Source organism: Melanostigma gelatinosum (genome assembly GCF_949748355.1).
Source record: "Melanostigma gelatinosum genome assembly, chromosome: 21".
Classification (NCBI taxonomy): Eukaryota; Metazoa; Chordata; class Actinopteri; order Perciformes; family Zoarcidae; genus Melanostigma; species Melanostigma gelatinosum.
The window spans coordinates 2567463-2586437 of NC_136654.1; the positions used below are offsets into that span (position 1 = coordinate 2567463).

Here is an 18975-nt window from a genome sequence, read left to right on the forward strand (position 1 = left end):
AGGGGTTTTTTGACGTCTTTCAATCGTCCATCTCGCTGAACAGACGAGCTTCTCTTTTTGTTACAAATGTATCAATCCGCACCAACAGCCAGAGGGCTACCTGGAGTATGAAGTCATCATCACGTCGTTTTAACAACGCATACCACACCACACACCTCATTTGTCTCACACAGACTGGGATTCATAAATGAGTGGTGTGGGTGTATAACCATCATGCACACTTCAGACCAGGCATATATATATAGATGTGTGATCAACGTATCTTCAACAGTTCGTAGGATATCTGATGAAAAGTTGGTTTTTTATATTGGTGCGTCCTCCTGAATGTCCAGCAACACGAGTGATCGCTGCGCCTGAGCGAGCTTCTGTGACGTCGAACCTGGTTATGCAACAAAACGACCTGGTTAGGTTTAAGAACTGATCTTATTTTGGGGGACAAAATAAGTATGTTTGTTATGTAACTAAGTATGTACCGAAAGTAAGTTTAAATGTCAGTGCTGGGCAAGTTAACGCGTTAATTACGCATTAACGCATTTCAATTTTTTTTTTGAAAGACAAGAGACAATACATAGACGTAACAAGAAGAGGATGACAAGAACAGTGGGATAAAAGCCAGCAAACATCCTATAGTCAGACACTCATGTTAGTGCACCTACATGCTGAATTTCACGGTAAACGCATTTAAACGGCACAGATCGGGAGCGAGCGAAGGACTTTGAAAGTTAGCGGAAAGATTAACGTGAGACGACATCCGGTTTCTTCAGACGAACATCTGGTTTTCAGAATAAGATGCCAACAAAGTATGAATTATATTCACATTAAGTATAAAACGTGCTGCCTGCATCTCGTGAACCAAATGTTATTGCCCTTTTGTTCATATAGCAGTACTTTAAAATAAAAGTGCACAATACACTACTTTTGAATTCATCATTGAACTTTGCCATAACAATGCCATTAATCGGCATTAATCGCAAAAAATCCATGCGATTAATCGCGATTAAATATTTTCATCGTTGCCCAGCACTAATAAATGTATAAACATTCACTTTTGGTTTCGTACAGGACACAAACCACTTTCATCCTTGTTTTTAAATTTGATGGGAGATTATCATCGTATTTCAGGGCCGTCGTGGTATTTTAAGCCGATCAATTATCATTTGTAAAGTCTCCGTCAATGTGTACACGATAAACAAAAGCCTAACCCCCTCTGACGTCTTCAAATCACGTTATAAATGAACAACTACTTTACAAACAAAGCTAACAAAGAGTAGAAAGAAAAGAAGTTGCTATTGGAGCCACTGTCAATTTAACTGGAGGACATGAAGCAGGAGAATGGCAGAATTGGCATTACCAACTCAAGCAAACACAGGGGTAATGCTAACTGACTGTAGCAGACAGCCATGAAAGAGAACGGAGTTATTTTGTCAAGAAACACAAAAAAACACATACCATAATAAGCTCTCCAGCCCGGAGGTTCAGAGCGGTGGGGTCGTGGAGGTTCCAGTAGTCCTTCAGCGCTCTGACCTGGAGAGAGCTCGATGCCTCTGCACAGAGACAGAAAGAATCAGACCCCATCATCTCTATTCTGACCTCTCTCTTTGCCACCGAGCAAGATCTCCCCCCCCCCACTGTTCCCACTGCCTCCGTCAAAAACCCACACTTCACAAAAGCATCAACTGATTTAAAGAGCCACCGACCTCTCAGCAACTGTTTGATTTCCCTGCTTGCTGTGGAGGTGGTGAACTGGTTGACGATATCCAAAGCTGTCTGGTTGTAGGTGTTGCGCATGTTCACATTGATGCCCGCCTAGAAACACACACACACACACACACACACACACACACACACAGACACTCTGGGATTAGTGTGGGTGAGGTTCAGTATGAAAACAAAACCCTCCCTCAGAGGCCTCCCTCTTTTATCAAAGCATAACAATTTCAGTGGGAAGTTGCGTTAGTTCGTAATTGTCTTTGTAGCTACACCTCCAATATAAAAATATTGGTGTCAGCCTTCAAAATCCAATAACAGCTGAGCTGAAATGATGTTTTACGTCTTTGCTTACATCAAGCAGCAGCCGCACTACTTCCGTTTTTCCATAGAGAGCGGCCTCGTGCAGAGACGTCCCGGCTTTGGTGGTCCTGTTGATGTCGATACCGGCTTTGAGCAGCAACCTGGTTAATCAAAGCAGAAACACTCATATAAGGCCGCAGGCAACCAGATGAAAACAGATTCATCCATTCAACTGTTACAGACATCTGCGAAATCTCATTAAGCCATATACCCCCCGCTCACTCACCCGCCCACACACACACACACACACACACACACGCGCACGCTAACAAATATAGCTGAATGCTGATGGCGTTGCATCCAGGGAGCGGTTGCAGGAGGAGGAGGTCCTCAGCTCGCTGTGTGAACGTTGAGTCAGGTTCTTAGGATGTAAACAACACTTAAGCACTGCTCTAGGATATTAGCTGCATGCTGTAGGATATTAGCTGCATGCTGTAGGATATTGGCTGCATGCTGTAGGATATTAGCTGCATGCTGTAGGATATTAGCTGCATGCTGTAGGATATTAGCTGCATGCTGCAGGATATAAGCTGCATGCTGTAGGATATTAGCTGCATGCTGTAGGATATTAGCTGCATGCTGTAGGATATTAGCTGCATGCTGTAGGATATTAGCTGCATGCTGTAGGATATTAGCTGCATGCTGTAGGATATTAGCTGCATGCTGTAGAATATTAGCTGCATGCTGCAGGATATAAGCTGCATGCTGCAGGATATTAGCTGCATGCTGTAGGATATTAGCTGCATGCTGTAGGATATTAGCTGCATGCTGTAGGATATTAGCTGCATGCTGTAGGATATTAGCTGCATGCTGTAGGATATTAGCTGCATGCTGTAGGATATTAGCTGCATGCTGTAGGATATTAGCTGCATGCTGTAGGATATTAGCTGCATGCTGTAGGATATTAGCTGCATGCTGTAGGATATTAGCTGCATGCTGTAGGATATTAGCTGCATGCTGTAGGATATTAGCTGCATGCTGTAGGATATTAGCTGCATGCTGTAGGATATTAGCTGCATGCTGTAGGATATTAGCTGCATGCTGTAGGATATTAGCTGCATGCTGTAGGATATTAGCTGCATGCTGTAGGATATTAGCTGCATGCTGTTTTCTGAATGTTACCACACTACCAACACGTCTTTGCACCAATTTGTGCAGTGGATGCTAACAGTTCTGCTGCTACTTCCTAGTTTCCAGACAAGTTAGTAAAAAAATAAATAAAATGAAATGTTACAAATAAAGTTGTACTTTAATAAGAAGAAAAGTCCTTATATTACAAGTCTCCACACAAACATGTTGCAATATTGCAACATTATTCTTTTTACTAGACTTTTATGAAGAAAAGTCCTGATTTGACAGGAAACATCCCGTCTCTTATTTCTCACAACATAGCTGACAGACACCAGTTTACAGGGTATTAAAGAAAAACATGAATAAAAAAACTTTAACGTACAACTTTATTCTTGAAATATTACAATTCTCTTGTAAAATTATAACTAAACTAATAATCTCTTCAGTTTTTCATATAAATTTGAATTTTATGAGAAAATATTTAATGATGTTGTAAAATTAAAGTTGTAATTTACCATTTATAAGCAAAAGAAAAAACACCTTCTCCCATTTACACCTAAAAGCTGACACATCTTTTCATCTTTTCAGTTCCAACTTCATTCACAAAAATGTCTGATACTTCACTATAAGACTGAATGATTCCTTAGACTACTACAGAAATATGTCTAAATTTGCACAACTTAAACAGTTTGAAACTTTCGCACAGAGCTTACACAAACACCCCGATGATGAGATTTACGTCACGCAGACCTCAGGGGAGCAACTGTGGTGATTTATTATTATACTGCAATGCATGTCTACACTAAGTATAGAATATGCCACGGCAAAAGTTCTCCACATGGATCAAATGTAAAGATGAATTATCCCAATATGATTTTTTGTTTTAATCAAAATGAATACTTATCACTGTTATCTTCCCATGTAACTAGAGTGTATATATGATACTAAATCAACAAGTCTTCACGTCTTCCCTGGGACAAAGTCGTATCTCTCGCTTGTCTGTGTGCACACTTTTGCAGCTCCGTTTCTATCCAGACCCAGAAAACTTCTCCAGCTACACAGAAAGTAGATTCTGTAAGACGTCTGCTGTGGAGGAGACAGAGACTCATTGAAGAGACATAAATCCCTTAGCGGGAGATCACAGTCATATTCTGCTGAGTAAACTCTGAATAAACTCGTGTGCTAATGCGGTGATCTTTTTTTCATATATTTGTGCTGAAAGCTCGTCTTTTCTCCTTCATGTCTACTATTCATTTCCCCAGTTCAGGAGAAGGAGAGAGGAGGATGGAGATGATATTGCGAAAGGGAGCTGATAATCGCAATCACAAGCTGTACCGTCAGGATAGTATCAGCAGTAGTAGAAGTAGTAGCACTGACTGCCTTAGTAATGGTGATCGTGATAGTAGCAGTAAGAATAGTTGTTGTAGTAGAACTGGTGCTTGTTATTGTGGCAGTTGTCGTGATTTTAGTTGCAACCGTGGATATAGAGGTACCAACAGTAATAGTGGTAGCATTAGCAGTAGCAGAGGTTAACAAAAACCAAGATGGCAACAGCCAAAATGCTACCGTTAAAAAAACCTCATGACTCCAAAACCATCGTCCACAAACCAATGGGGTCCACTTCTTATATACAGTCTGTGGTTAGCCCTGACAGCCCTAGTGGTGACAATACTGGTAGCAGTAACAGTGGTAGTAGCAGTAGTAGCAGCAGTAACAGTGGTAGTAGTAGTAGCAGCAGTAACAGTGGTAGTAGTAGTAGCAGCAGCAGTAACAGTGGTAGTAGTAGTAGTAGCAGTAGCAGTAACAGTGGTAGTAGTAGTAGTAGCAGTAGCAGTAACAGTGGTAGTAGTAGTAGTAGCAGTAGCAGTAACAGTGGTAGTAGCAGTAGTAGCAGCAGTAACAGTGGTAGTAGTAGTAGTAGCAGTGGTAGTAGTAGTAGTAGTAGCAGTAACAGTGGTAGTAGTAGTAGCAGTAACAGTGGTAGTAGTAGTAGTAGCAGTAGCAGTAACAGTGGTAGTAGCAGTAGTAGCAGCAGTAACAGTGGTAGTAGTAGTAGTAGCAGTAACAGTGGTAGTAGTAGTAGTAGTAGCAGTAACAGTGGTAGTAGCAGTAGCAGTAACAGTGGTAGTAGTAGTAGTAGCAGTAGCAGTAACAGTGGTAGTAGTAGTAGTAGCAGCAGTAACAGTGGTAGTAGTAGTAGTAGTAGTAGTAGCAGTAACAGTGGTAGTAGTAGTAGTAGCAGCAGCAGTAACAGTGGTAGTAGTAGTAGTAGCAGTAACAGTGGTAGTAGTAGCAGTAGTAGCAGCAGTAACAGTAGTAGTAGTAGTAGTAGCAGTAACAGTGGTAGTAGTAGCAGTAGTAGCAGCAGTAACAGTGGTAGTAGTAGCAGTAACAGTGGTAGTAGTAGTAGTAGTAGCAGCAGTAACAGTAGTAGTAGTAGTAGTAGCAGTAACAGTGGTAGTAGTAGCAGTAGTAGCAGCAGTAACAGTGGTAGTAGTAGCAGTAACAGTGGTAGCAGTAGTAGCAGCAGTAACAGTGGTAGTAGTAGTAGTAGCAGTCGCAGTAAACATAGAAATAATAACCATCGCAGTAGTTTCAAAAGTAGTGATACTGTCACCAATAGTAACAGTGGTAGAAGTGGCAGTAGCAGCAGTAGCAGCTGTACAGTATTGGTGTCAGAAGTAGCAGTAGCTGTGGTTGAAGTAGACAGAAGCTGCTGGGAAGATGATAGACCATGTGATAGAATTCTATTACAGTACATTTCAACGCTGCTTCCTGCTGTGATCTTACTTGATTATGTCTTTGTGTCCATTCCTGGCTGCCAGGTGGAGGGGAGTGGTGGATGGAGAGTCCATGTTGTCCCCTTCTAACAGCGCCGCCACCATGTTACTGCTCAGCAGCAACTGAGCCACCTAAGGAGAAATGAAGACGAAGTGTGAGCTGTGAGAACAGAGGAGTGGCAGAATTGGGGCAAGAATTACAGCATTAGAAGTACATAAATATATATGCAAGGCCATGAGGTTTGGTGGTAAGAATATATGGACTGAAATAATATATATGGTGACTTACAGTACATATAGGGACAAGCTAGTACAGAGAGGCTTATCCACTACTCAGCAGCTGTCTAGAGATACCTTAGCCTCCACTCACACACTCACACACACACAGTCTGTGTGTCACTAAACAGCCCAAAGCCTTCTATTCTTTCACAGCTAAACTGCAGACCTGACGAGAGAACATTTAACGTTACAGTGTGCGTGTGTCCAAAAAGAGCCACTGAAGCCTATTTTCCTTTGGCTCATTCAAGCTTAATTTAGCTGTGGGTCACTTCATCTAAGCCGCTGTTGATGTTTGACATAGGCCATCCCCATCCCAAAAAGGACCCAATAGGGTGTTTTCACATTTGTTCTTTTCTTTCCTATGTAGCAAGTCGGGACCACAATCTGAATTCTGTTTGTGCAACCCTGTCGTACAATGATAAAAAAAACCTTTTTGTGTAACCTTTGTAAAACTACACTCAAGTGTTCTCATACCCTCAGTCTCCCGAACTCGCAGGCCAGATCTAGAGGGGTCTTCTTCCCCTTGTTCATCAGGCAGGGATTAGACTGGTGCTGCAGCAACATCTCAGACTGAGAGAGAAAGGGAGAAAGGACAACGTAAGCGATACCACCTCATGCATCATGCACTCGCATGTCAGTCATCCCGACACATGTTGATGTTTTGTCTTTGAACAGAAGAGAGGAACACACGATAGCTCTGTTTAGCATCGTCAGTGTTGTGTTTGATGGTGTACCAAAGAGGTCAGGCATAACATATGGGTTATATGACAGCTTGAGGTGTGTGTGTGTGTGTGTGTGTGTGTGTATCTATCCATTAAGAGATTCCAGGAGCCATACGGATGAGGCTGGAGGAAAGGAATGTGTGCGTTCACTGCCTTCAGACTCTTGTGAATAACCTGTGTCATGGCATTAACGGTATTACCGGTATTGTTGGCGGACAATGCAGGCGGCGACACAAAGGGGGTGGATTTCAGAGGGCTGGTAATGCCTCGCAGCTCATGTACAGGTGTGTGAACTCACCACCTCGTAGTGTCCGTACTGAGCGGAGAGATGTAACGGCATCTGCCCGTCATTGGAGGTGGAGTTGACTGAAGCGCCAGCTCTCAGCAACAACAAGACGGAGTCTGCTTTACCCTGCCACGCCGCGTAGTGCAGGGGGCGCATGCCTGGGGACGGAAGCATGGGTGAGGGTTAGAGCCCACGAGATGGGGAGGAAAAGGCAGTGAGATGCGTTTGAAAGAAGCACGAATGAGAATGTCACCCTGACAATATCATAGTAATGTCATCAGAGGCTGAGGGTTTTTAACAGAAAGCCTGTCAAGCAGGACGGCTTTAACTAAGGGAATTATCAATTTGCATTTTGGGAACCACACATCCCGCAAACACAGACACTAAAACACTCTGCAGAGCTGAGGGGAGCCGCATGTGACTATGTGTCATGTGACACCTTTCACATGACACATAGTCATCAACTGTTGATACAAAAACATATTGATTAGTGTAACAAGTCACAATTACACAGTATGTACATGGTATTGAGTGTTTCTGGTGGTGGGAATGACAGATGACAGATCTTGACACATATCCTCTCACGGTCGAGTGGTTCGTACAAATATATTCAAAAATATAGCGTATGTATTATACGAGACATTTGAAACAGTTCATCACATTTTTCAATCACCAAATCAGATTTTAAATGCTGCTGAAAATCAATAAGTCCCCAGCGTCTGCTCGGAATGCGCCTCATAAAATACTTAGCAATGATTGGTCCCATTGCATTTAGATGCATAAGGACGGGTTGAAAGAAGCTTGAAAAAGTAATAACAGCTCATGATGAAGCTTGTTAGCTTATTATTTCTAAAAGCCTCGTATATTTGGAAGTAGTTGCGCTAGGACGTCACACAAAGATGCAGGGGGATGAGCAATGACACATCGGGATCTTGGGTCTTGATGCGCACTAATGCTTTCGGTAAGCAGCCGTTCTGTAACATTCACTCCCCCGATCGCTGCGTCCTGACTGGCGTACCTCGACTAGTCCAGACTGTGCCGTGGGTCGCAAATGGCGTGACGCTACGTGATGCTGTGCCGTGTGTTCCCCTGAGCATGCAAACAACCCTGGATGCCCAAACTGACGAACTGGAAGGAAGTGCCAAGAGTAAAATGAAACCTTCAAAACAGTCCTTAATAAATCTATGGCTGACCTCAGAGGCGTCGCACACGGTTACGAGCGCGGCGCCCCTCTGGTCTCAGCAGCCGAGCTGCCACTCCTGGCGCCGATTCTACTTCATTTGTTCCGCTTGGAGTCTGAAGATATATTTGCTGTAGCACTGCTGTCACTGCGTGGCAGACTAACTTCAAAGTGAATCATATTTACTCATATGGGTCAAACTTATTTTTCAGCTGAGCGTGTGAGAAAGCTGTTGTGGAAGTTTCAGGCTCAATTTAACCCCCACTGACTTCCCAAAACGTGGGCACTTCTTTCCCATAAGTTGCAGGTTTGTCTGGTGACATGGGTTCAGCCGGGGCAGCTGCTCTGCCAGCGCGTTACCGTTGATGTCCTTGATATCCACCGTGGCCTGGGCCTCCAGCAGCAGCGACAGCAGCTCCGTGGTGCCCGTCAGAGCGGCGTGGTGCAGCGCTGAGAAGCTACGGGTGAGACAAGAAAGGGGGGGGGGGGGTTAAGAGACAAGAGACAAGGAGATGAGAGCGCTTATAAATCATACCGATGACTTTACAGCAGGTGAGCCCCTTTCAAAACTCCAGACTGAGATAATGGGTGTGTGTGTGCTCTCATCAAAACTTTAGACGGGGATGTGTGTGTGTGTGTGTGTGTGTGTGTGCTCATCAGAGCTTCAGAGATGAAATGTGTGCGTCTGTCAGGTCGCAGTATATTCCACAGAGGGAGAAATTAAAGGCATAAATTCTTGGCGAGGAGTTGTGCTTTTGCTTTGGGCGACAGAGGCACAGTGAGTGTTTGAGAGGAGGCGACAACATCACGAGAGCAGAGCCCGAGCTGCAGCACACGCTACATCCGCAACAGTGCAGAGGGCGTCAGGTGATCAACACAGCCTCAGGCAGTCAGAGTGAGAGCCCTGAGCTCTGCCACCAGTGGACATATAAAGCCTGTAGACATCTGCAAAGAGAACTTACTGTAGCTTTTGCAAAAGATGTCAACAGACGTGTTTTTAAAAAAGTACTTTCGTTGCCTAAACACAACCAAGTAATGCTGCATAAGTGAACCTAAAAACTAAGTAAACCTACGTTGGAAGTACATTTTGAAATGAGATGAATGTAATGAGCAGAAACTGTGCGTTTTCTTGTGAACATGGAAGTGTGTTTTAAAAAAGGCACAATGCATGTAAAGAGAGTAAACTGACAGACTCACTTTACTCCCAGACTCCAAAACAGACGTGACCCAGAGCATCGTGGTTTGAAGCACAGCGCCACCGACCGAGCTGCAGTATTTGACGAGTTGCTAGTTTGGACGTGTTGGTTTTTAATTCGTTTACGCACTTCGTGATACTCTGTGAAGTTTGACAAACTAGACATTATGACCTTTAGAAATCTGAGGGATCTCCGTGAAGGGGCTTATCTTATCAGTTGTATTGTTTCGTCCTTCATGCCCCTCAGCCGCTCCGCACACACACACACACGCACACACACACACACACACACACACACACACACACGTTTGTTCATCCGCCTCTACCAGACCATACCGTGTCCATATCCAGAGTCACTTCCAGCCCTTTCTACAGACACACACAGGCTCAATCTCTCTCTGCGGTGGTGGTGACAAGCGACTGTTTGCTAACCTTCCCCTTCCCTTCTTCATCCCCTCTGCACCGATCTCATATATCACAGGCAGCCCCTTTCTCTGTGCCACTCACACTCTCACACACACACACTCTGTCACAGATTGGACATGTTTAATTTCAACACCCCTATTGTGCATCACCTCCCACACACTGCACTGACCCTGCATGTAGATACACGTCGCAGGCCTCGGTCAACCCACACATCAACACACACAGCGTCTTCAGAGGGGGAGGCTCTGCATGTCTGAGGGCCTCCTTTGCTTGAGCTAAAAAAAATAAACTAGATGGATGAGAACAAAGACCAAAATCATTTTTTTGCCTTTTCAAACCCCCCCCCCCCAAAATGATTTTTTTGTGGTACCAGGTTATGTTACCAGTACCCCCTCAGAGTGTGCTGAAGTCCCTTCTGATCAACATACAGCGCACAAAGGTGCTGTGACATCATCGGCAATGAAGCAGAGGAACGTCTGCACTTCTTTCAGGCGTTTGCTGTCGTGTAGGGTCTGCAGTGTTTCAACTTGGAACCTCCACCGAGGGGGTTCTAGTAAGAGAACCAGGTAGCAGGTATTATCTACAACTTGTGCTGATGGAAACGTGAAAATAAGCGTTCTAATGACGAACAGGACTCAAACAGGTTTAACAGATGAGTCGTGCACGTGGTTATGAGTCACGCGGTGGTTTAGACTGAAGACAAACAAGAGGCACAGGTTGGCCTTTTGTTTTCAATATGCATGTCAATCAAGACAGTGACTCGTCCATTGCATTCTTTAGACTCACCTTCCCGCTCATCCCAGGGGCTGACTAACGGGGACACACACACACACACACACACACACACACACACACACACCTTACCCATCTGGGTCCTGGTAGTTGATGTTGAGCCTCTTGGTGGAGCCCAACAACTCTGGAACAAGACGGAGACAGAGGGCGGGAGGGAATGGAAGAAGAGCATTAGTATTTGGTGACATCTTTGTCTTTTCATCAGAGCTCTCCAGAAATCCCTCCATCCCTGCCAGACCCCGTGTGTTTTCACAATGTGGTTTTCTCTTCTTCTTTTTCCTGCACTTCTGCCCGTCATCACTCCTCACACACCTTCCTTCAAACAACCTGACAGCCTCGACAGGATGGGGAGCTTTCCTCAACTCCTGCTGCCTCACCTTTCCTCTATCTCTGTCTCTGTCTCTGTCTCTCTCTCTCTCTCTCTCTCTCTCAGTGCATCCGACACCCTCACGGCAGCCAAATGATTCATAAGCGAAGTGATCCTGCCTTGCGGAAACATAGCATTCCACCTCATTTACACTGCTATCTTATGGGATCTTTGGAATCGACAGTGACAAACACTAAACACAAGCACGCCAGGATAAAATAATACATGTTTTCCTTTTTTCGGCAGCAGCACCCGGTCGCAAAAATATCATAATTCAGTGAGCAAGACTGAACAAGTTTTTTTTCTTTTTCCACTCACCTTGGAACAGACAGACTGCTACTTGTCCCATGTCTTACTCGTTCATACTGTACTCCACGTGGGAACATTCTCTAGTGCATCATATCGTCACTTTCATTGGTCCTGCTTCCACGTGTGATAATAAAAAACACAAAAAAATGTGAACGTGAATTCAATATTTTCTATTAATTCCAAAATACTTTCAGACTGTTCACAATGTCTCAAGCTGAACACTAGTTGCCTAAACTAATTGAGAAACTGGTCCTGGCAGTTGCATAATGGAAACCGTAGGAACCTAAACAGAAGGCTGGATTTGTATTTGTATCAAATGTATTTTATCTAAAAGCTAGAAAGTCTAAACTTCTACTCACTCTTCTACATTCATAATCCTCTTTTTTCTTTGCAGAAATAATTGCGAAAAACAACATTATTGTCATTTTGAGACCATCTTATGCCACCGACGTGAGGACAATACAATAGCGTGATACTGCAGGTACAGCCTTCAGAAGAGCAACGGGTCGATTCATGCTGAAGAATATTCAGACATTGGAATTGGAATGTGAAAAGATATTTAAATATTCTTAGTGAATACAACGGTCAGCATCGAGGTCACCAAAAACCATCGAGGTCATGTCCATATACCGAACGATAAGTATCACACCATATAATATAATGTGGATGAAGAACGTTCTTGATAATCCAGCGACATGATGGCCAAAACTATGAAAATGATTTGAGTAAACAGCATTTGAGTAGAAATGTATATGAACAAAACTTGGGGGAAGAGAAAAATGGAATACATCATCAAAGGGGGATGCTTAACAGCAGAAGCTGAAGCAAAAAAAACTTGCTGTGGAAAATCTGAATAAATGTTCCGTATGAAAGAAAATAAAAAAGAGAATATGAAGTAATTTGTGGATATGCATATCAATGGCTTCCCACTGGAGCGCCGATTAAGAATGCAATTCTTTCGCTCTGCTTTATTCATGTTATTTTTCAGCTCAGAAAAGTCGTAAAGGGAATAAATATTCTGATTTCCAGTGCAGTTGGGCTTTCTGTGCATAAATAACATGTAATAAACGTCAAAATAAATATACAGACTTTCTACAATGATGAAGTAACTTCAGGGCTCCCACTCGTTTCTAGAGATGATTTTGCAGGACTTATCCAGGACATTTTCAGCTGGTATGACAGACAGGGTTCCTCACACTCATATGTTCCTCTATGGCAGTCTATGGCAAGAACTTAACTGTGAAATCACCTCTTACATGCGTAGAAATCATGACAAATTGAACCAAACATGCCAACCGATTTAACATCATTCAAACATTTAAACATTGTTTTCAAAGACTGGAAAATTGGTCGGCAGTTTTCCCAGAGGTTCTCCTGGACGCGTGGGAACCATACAGAATGTCGACCGTTTCTTCCGGAGCTTAGCGGATAAAGACGGCATTCTCACTTCCACGGTCAGGAGATCATTTCCCGCTGGAGCCTCCCACGTCAGAAACGCACACATTCACCAGGAGGTTTTTTTTGGGAGGGGGGGGGGGGGGGGGAATTCTCGCCCAAACGGCAACATTAATGCGCACCAACGGGGCACAGGCACTGCTTTGTGTTTGATGTAATCATTCTGCGGCAGTCAGGGGGAAGTTTACATGCGGGTCCTATTGTGGAGCTGTTGCTGCTGAAGACTCTGACATGCATAAAAACAAGAGCCCGAAGGCACAAAAAGGCACATTGACAGTGAGACAGATAGAGGGGTTGGGCGTTGGGCCGCTTGCCAAAACGGGGTCTGAACTGTCCCAGCAGCGGTATGGAAAGAACAGGGCCTTTCAGGAGTTCTAGTTACAACAAGAGCCGGCATTCCTCACATAGCACACCCACCACGCTGTCCTACCCGCTCGCTCCTCTCTCCGGCTGTGCAGCTACAAAACTGCCAGCTCCCTTTTTCTCCCTCCTGCCTTCCAGCCCCTCCCTCCTTCCCCCTTCACATAAAAGTAGTAGGGGGCTCCTTCTGACAACAGGATCAATTAAAGAACCAGCATGTTGACTCTCCGTGGTGTGTGTGTGTGTGTGTGTGTGTGTGTGTGTGTGTGTGCGCACCCCTCACCCCGAGGAGCTGGTGCAAACAGATGTGTAGTAAATCTCAAGCATTGTGTTTTCTTGCACAGACTCAGCTCCCCGCTGAAAGCTGATGTCCACAGGAAAGAGCACAAAGAGCCGAGGAGTTGCCAGCGTGGAAGCCCTCTATTGTTTTCTATGGTTACAACAAAACAAAGCAAAGGAAAACCGTGCGATGCATAAGCGACGCTCCGAACTACTGTTGCCACCCGCCCTCTGAAACCGCTCTCGGAACAGTTGAAGCATCCTGGACAGATAGAAAACAGGGATCCTGGTGCTTTTAATGTGGAGAACGTAGTTCACTGAGGAGCGAAGGAACGCTCAAAAGAGGAGAGAAAGACATGAATGACCTGGGAGGATCGGTGGTTCAATCCCCTGCTCCTCCAGTCCATGTCGATGCGTCCTTGGGCAAGACACTTAACCCCACATTGCTCCAGCAGCTTGTGCCATCAGTGTGTGAGTGGGTGTGAATGTCAATTAGTTTGGTCCTGATGGGCCGGTGGCACCTTGCAGGTTAGCCCCCCCGCCATCAGTGTATCAATGTGTGTGAATGGGGGAAAGACATGTCGGCGTTATGCGCTTTGAGTGGCCGGAAGACTAGAAAGGAGGCTATTCAAACGCAAGTCCATTTACCATTCAGGTGAGACGAGGGGAATGTCTTTTTGTGAGTCGGGTGTGCAAACAAACACTCGAGTGTGCGAATAGCACCGAACCTCTTCAGAGTAAAAGAACACAGAGGAGGAGGAGGAGGCGGAGGAAAAGCTGGAAAATGTAAATAAAAAATAAAAGACAACTACAGGCTGGCCTGCTTGTGTTTTGTCTCCTTCAGCGTGACTGCAGCTGGCAGCGGCGTCTGTTGCTCAGGTTTTGCACGGCTGCAAAACTCATTAAAAAAAATGTCTTTCATCCCGGTCCACGCATGTAAAAATGGAAAAAGCAGAGCAATAAGGGGGTAAAATAACATTGCTTTGTCTCCGAAGGCACATTACATAATTTCACATGTTGGCAGGAGATAAATGTATGAAATTCAAGGACTTCCGTCTATTCATTCTGAGTTCAGACGACACAATATCAGCCCAATAACGGCCCGATGAAAGCGGGTCGTCGGGGACAGAAATGAGCGGCACGCGCAACAATGGCTCGTTTTCTCCCGCGTTTATCAGAGGACACAGCTGACACGGACATCTGGGACGCTGCAAACGTCCCGGCAAAAAACTAAAAAAATGACTGGCATGTCGAAACGTTTTGCCTTCTTTCGTTTGTTGTACAACAAATAGTTCAGCAGGGTTTTACCTTCATTCATGCAACCCCCGATTATATATGTGTTTGGTGCCGTCAGTGAAGTTGACCACGTGGTACCTCCGTTCCAACCACCACCGTCAAAGTCGCGAAAGACGGCAAGCTTGCATTGATCGGGCTTCAACATGCGGCCCAGCTTGTTTGACTCTACGATCCTGTTATAAGATCAGATATACGTTAGATGAGCGGAATATTGCATAAAGCTTCCTGACATTTCCCTCTTACTTTAATATCTGAAATGCCTTTTCTAACAGCATATTTTTGCCACATTTTCTGCCACATGTCACCTTGGAAATATAAGTAATAAAAAAAAAAGACATGCAGGTTCCTAATCCTTGAAGGTGTCTGCAACCTTAGCGTGGCTTCAGCGGTGAGGTGGTGACCGGATCCCCACAGGAGTGAGCCGGTGTTTGTGTGAGGAGTTTCGTCTCGCTGAGTGGGAGCCGTCATGCAGCTCTCTGCGGTTAGGAGGAGAGAGCGAGATTGCCTGTGTCAGCTTGAGCTGCTGCTGCTGCTACAGCTTTCCCCCCCAAAAAACAGAAAAGAAAAAGAGAAGACTCCAGCACTCCAGCTTCACAAAGAACTCCAGCAGAGTGGTGAGACTTTCAGCAAAGACTGTGATACCGTGGTCATCTGGTGATGTGGCGATGTTTCACAGGTTGCAGGAATTGAGCAAATGACAAGAAAGATTTAACTTTTTAAACCCTAGTTGGGTCTGAGCCTAATTACCACCATAGCTTCAATTGATTTCGTCAAGTATGCACGGCAAAGTTATCACAGTTCAAAGCGTACAAACATCAATGCCCAAAAACAGGGGTCATTTACAGCGACACGTGTTTTAAAGAGGACTTCAGCGATTTAGAACGCCGTCAGAGTCACAGCGGTTTACCAGAAAGGATCCAGATCCATGCAGCAGAACCACCCATTCTTCTCCCGTGTAAAAACCTGTCGCCTACATTACCCACAATGCAACAATTCTCATTCTCTAACTTGTAGTCGTCAGACCCGACCCACACTGACTCAAGTGACATCACTCCTTTTGCAGAGGACCTTTCGCAGATTTCACGCAGTGGAGAGGCTTTATACAACTTACAGACACAATATATATACATATATATACACAAATACATATATATGTATATGTATATATAGTGAATATTTTGACTGATATTGAAATTTTTTCCATCACATTTGATTCTCATTTTCTTTGAAAAACAATTATTATGGTGTGATTTTTGCGAGGATCTGTACCAAAGAAAGATGTTTTTTTAAGTCTGTCGAATATGATATGTAAGCAGGATGCAATATTTTATCTGAAACAAATTCAGACACACATTTCGCCTCCAACAAATATTGTGCCTCCCACCATTCAAACTTTGCAGTACGCCATATTACGGTCTTTATTAATTGTGCAGCCCTGCTACACCTCCATCACTTAAAATAAAAATAAGTAAAGATCTAAAATTCAATAGTTATTAAAGTAATTATGTCCTCAGTCCAGTTGGAGTTGAATTTGGACCTCACCAAAAATAAAATCCATTTGACAATAAGAACAATAAAATGTATTTGACAATAAGAACAATAAAATCCATTTGACAAAGGCTACTTTGCTCAGTGACCCCCTCCAGTCGGGATTATTGGATTTACGCCAAACACCAGCAAGAGGTCAACCACTCCTACATGGATGGAAAAGTCATTACATTTGTCATTAGGCCTAAGAGGCAACGATCAATACGCTGGAAATGTGCACATTTGGGTGATTGAGACGCCAAAACATGCAACTTCAATGTTTATTTAGGACAAGGGCTAAAGATAATACACGCCTATAGACGGGTCCGATCAAAAACTATGCCTGTAATAGCTTGACAAACACAAACCCACCCCCCCCCCCAAACCTAAGGCAGGGAATTGACCCTTGATGAACATTTTTGGTACAGACTAAAGTATTATGTTAAGCCGCAACAGTTCATCAATAAATCCATAGAAATAAAACTATTCTGATGATCGATTCACTGGTTTGGATATTTTACCAGCAGAAATGCCACGATTGCTGGTTCCAGCTGCTGAAATATGAGAATTTGCAGATTTTTCAGGCCACATAACACATACATAAATCACGTCTTCGGGAACTTGTTTGAATCCAGCAAGTTTGAATAGTTCTTTCATGTCAGCTACTATTGGCCACGTTTCATGCTCTCCAGAGACGAAGACAAGCATTCACACGTTACGGGAATATCCGAAAAGACACCAACAGCAGAAACAGCTGATCAGTTAAATGTTTGCTTTGTGATTTATGTGGGTGTATGATATCAAGTCAGGACAGGATCCGAGTCGTCACTTTTATTAATTCAAAGGTGAGACTGTCACACTTTGGAGACTTAAGGTTTCATCACTCCTCAGTCTTCTCTGAAGGAATTACCGCCAAAAACTACAGCCAGAAGAACTCAGTGGAGTGAGAAGAAACAGACTGAACACAAAAGGAGTGACAAACGAGAAACCTCAGTGGAGCGAGGAGCGACTGATGCAACGCTCAACTGCAGGAGTTTGAGCAAAGATTGCGCAATCAACATCCGTTCAGTTACTGTGAAGGTTGATTCTCTCTGGAATCGAACCTCCAACCACTGTCTCAACCGTCTGCACATGCGTCTTGAGGATATATTTTGTGTGCATGTGCGCTAACCATTCGGCCACGGGGAATTGAACCAGCAAAGGGGTTACCATGTCACATTTAACGCATCAACTAATTCTGACAAATGCAAACAAAACTGCTAAAACGAGTGAGGAAACAGTTGTTTTTTGCAATTAAGGAAGTTTTATCGTTTTATATTTTTGTGCAATAAATCACACGTCAATATATTTATTTTTTTACAACGTACTTTAACACCGAACGCAAATATTAAGCTGTACAACACCACAGAGTCTCCTAGGTCTGAACATGGAGGGCAAACTATGATTACTCCTTCCAACTTTGACAAAACGCAGCGCATACCAGATCCACTTCTTTCAGTTTTACCTTTCAACACAAAGCTTAACTGCTTTTTGCTGAAAGGAAGCACAATAAAATAGCTTCGGCTGTACAAATATATACCTCAGGCAGGCTGCGAGACGCACCCCTGGGTCAACAGGATCCCGGCAAATCTATTCGAAACTTTGGCTCAAAAAATGTTGGAACTGTTACAAAGTCTTAATGCGAAATATTAGCAGCCCAGTATTTCACATTTCCGTGTCGTTTCTTGGTCACTCCCCAGGTGTGCAAAGGCCTTGAGTTTCACGTGTAAAATCGTTGAAATTGAACCTGAATTTCCCGACTCTCAAACCCAACACAAGCCCCCTGAGCTACAGGCCATTCACATATGTGCTGTGAATTAGCGATTAATACTACGATTGCCATAAGAACAATATGGGACCAATTCCACCCTCAAAGTAGCAGCTCCAGAGCATTGCAGTGAGAGCACTCATGATATGAGAGAAAAAAGCAGTTTTGAGAACAACTGATATATAACTTACATGGTGACTAAGTGGAGAGCAGGGCCGTCCTTCAATCGGAGGATCGGCACTGACAACTTGAACACATCGGTGAAGCAATCTCTGACTCGACTTGCTCCTCCCACGTCACAGGTTTGCACAAACACAGATGTGTTGGCCTGAATTACATCCGAGACACTTCTCATTACAATCTCATTGTTGTACAAGGTAGTCTCAGGCGCAGTAGCATATTAAGCGACTACAAAGCCGGGAAGATGTGAACCGCCGCCACAGACGGTGATTTCTATTTGCCTCCGATCCGAGACGGGGAAGAATCAAAACGGTGCGACATCGTAGAAGATCAAAGCCACAACAGCAACGCTCTCCCGCTGATTCTCATTACTGATGCAGCCCAATCCCCATTCAGGAGACGCGTTCCTCACCCATACACACATACAGTATGCACACACACACACACACAACGAGACCTCCTTGTCAGACAATCACAGTTCCCATGTCTGGACAAGCACAAAAGCAACGCTGCCAACAGGTATGTATTTTTGTTTCTTCCAGACTCCAAACACATGAACACAGTTGCAGGGCGTGCGGAGGCAGAGCAGAACAC

General features: G+C 44.1%; 1 protein-coding gene across 2 annotated transcripts in view; it reads right to left on the reverse strand.

Moving 5' to 3' along the window:
* Positions 1-18975, reverse strand: part of LOC306794809 (CASK interacting protein 2) — a 44959-nt gene that overhangs the window by 15654 nt on the left and 10330 nt on the right. For both annotated transcript variants that reach the window (XM_079293021.1, XM_079293020.1), the window contains exons 3-10: positions 10874-10925; positions 8749-8846; positions 7221-7366; positions 6675-6770; positions 5932-6053; positions 2063-2171; positions 1698-1806; positions 1450-1544 (exon numbers count right to left, since the gene is read on the reverse strand). In XM_079293021.1, the coding sequence (XP_079149147.1) occupies positions 1450-1544; positions 1698-1806; positions 2063-2171; positions 5932-6053; positions 6675-6770; positions 7221-7366; positions 8749-8846; positions 10874-10925 (827 nt within the window). The remainder of the gene's footprint in view (positions 1-1449; positions 1545-1697; positions 1807-2062; positions 2172-5931; positions 6054-6674; positions 6771-7220; positions 7367-8748; positions 8847-10873; positions 10926-18975) is intronic.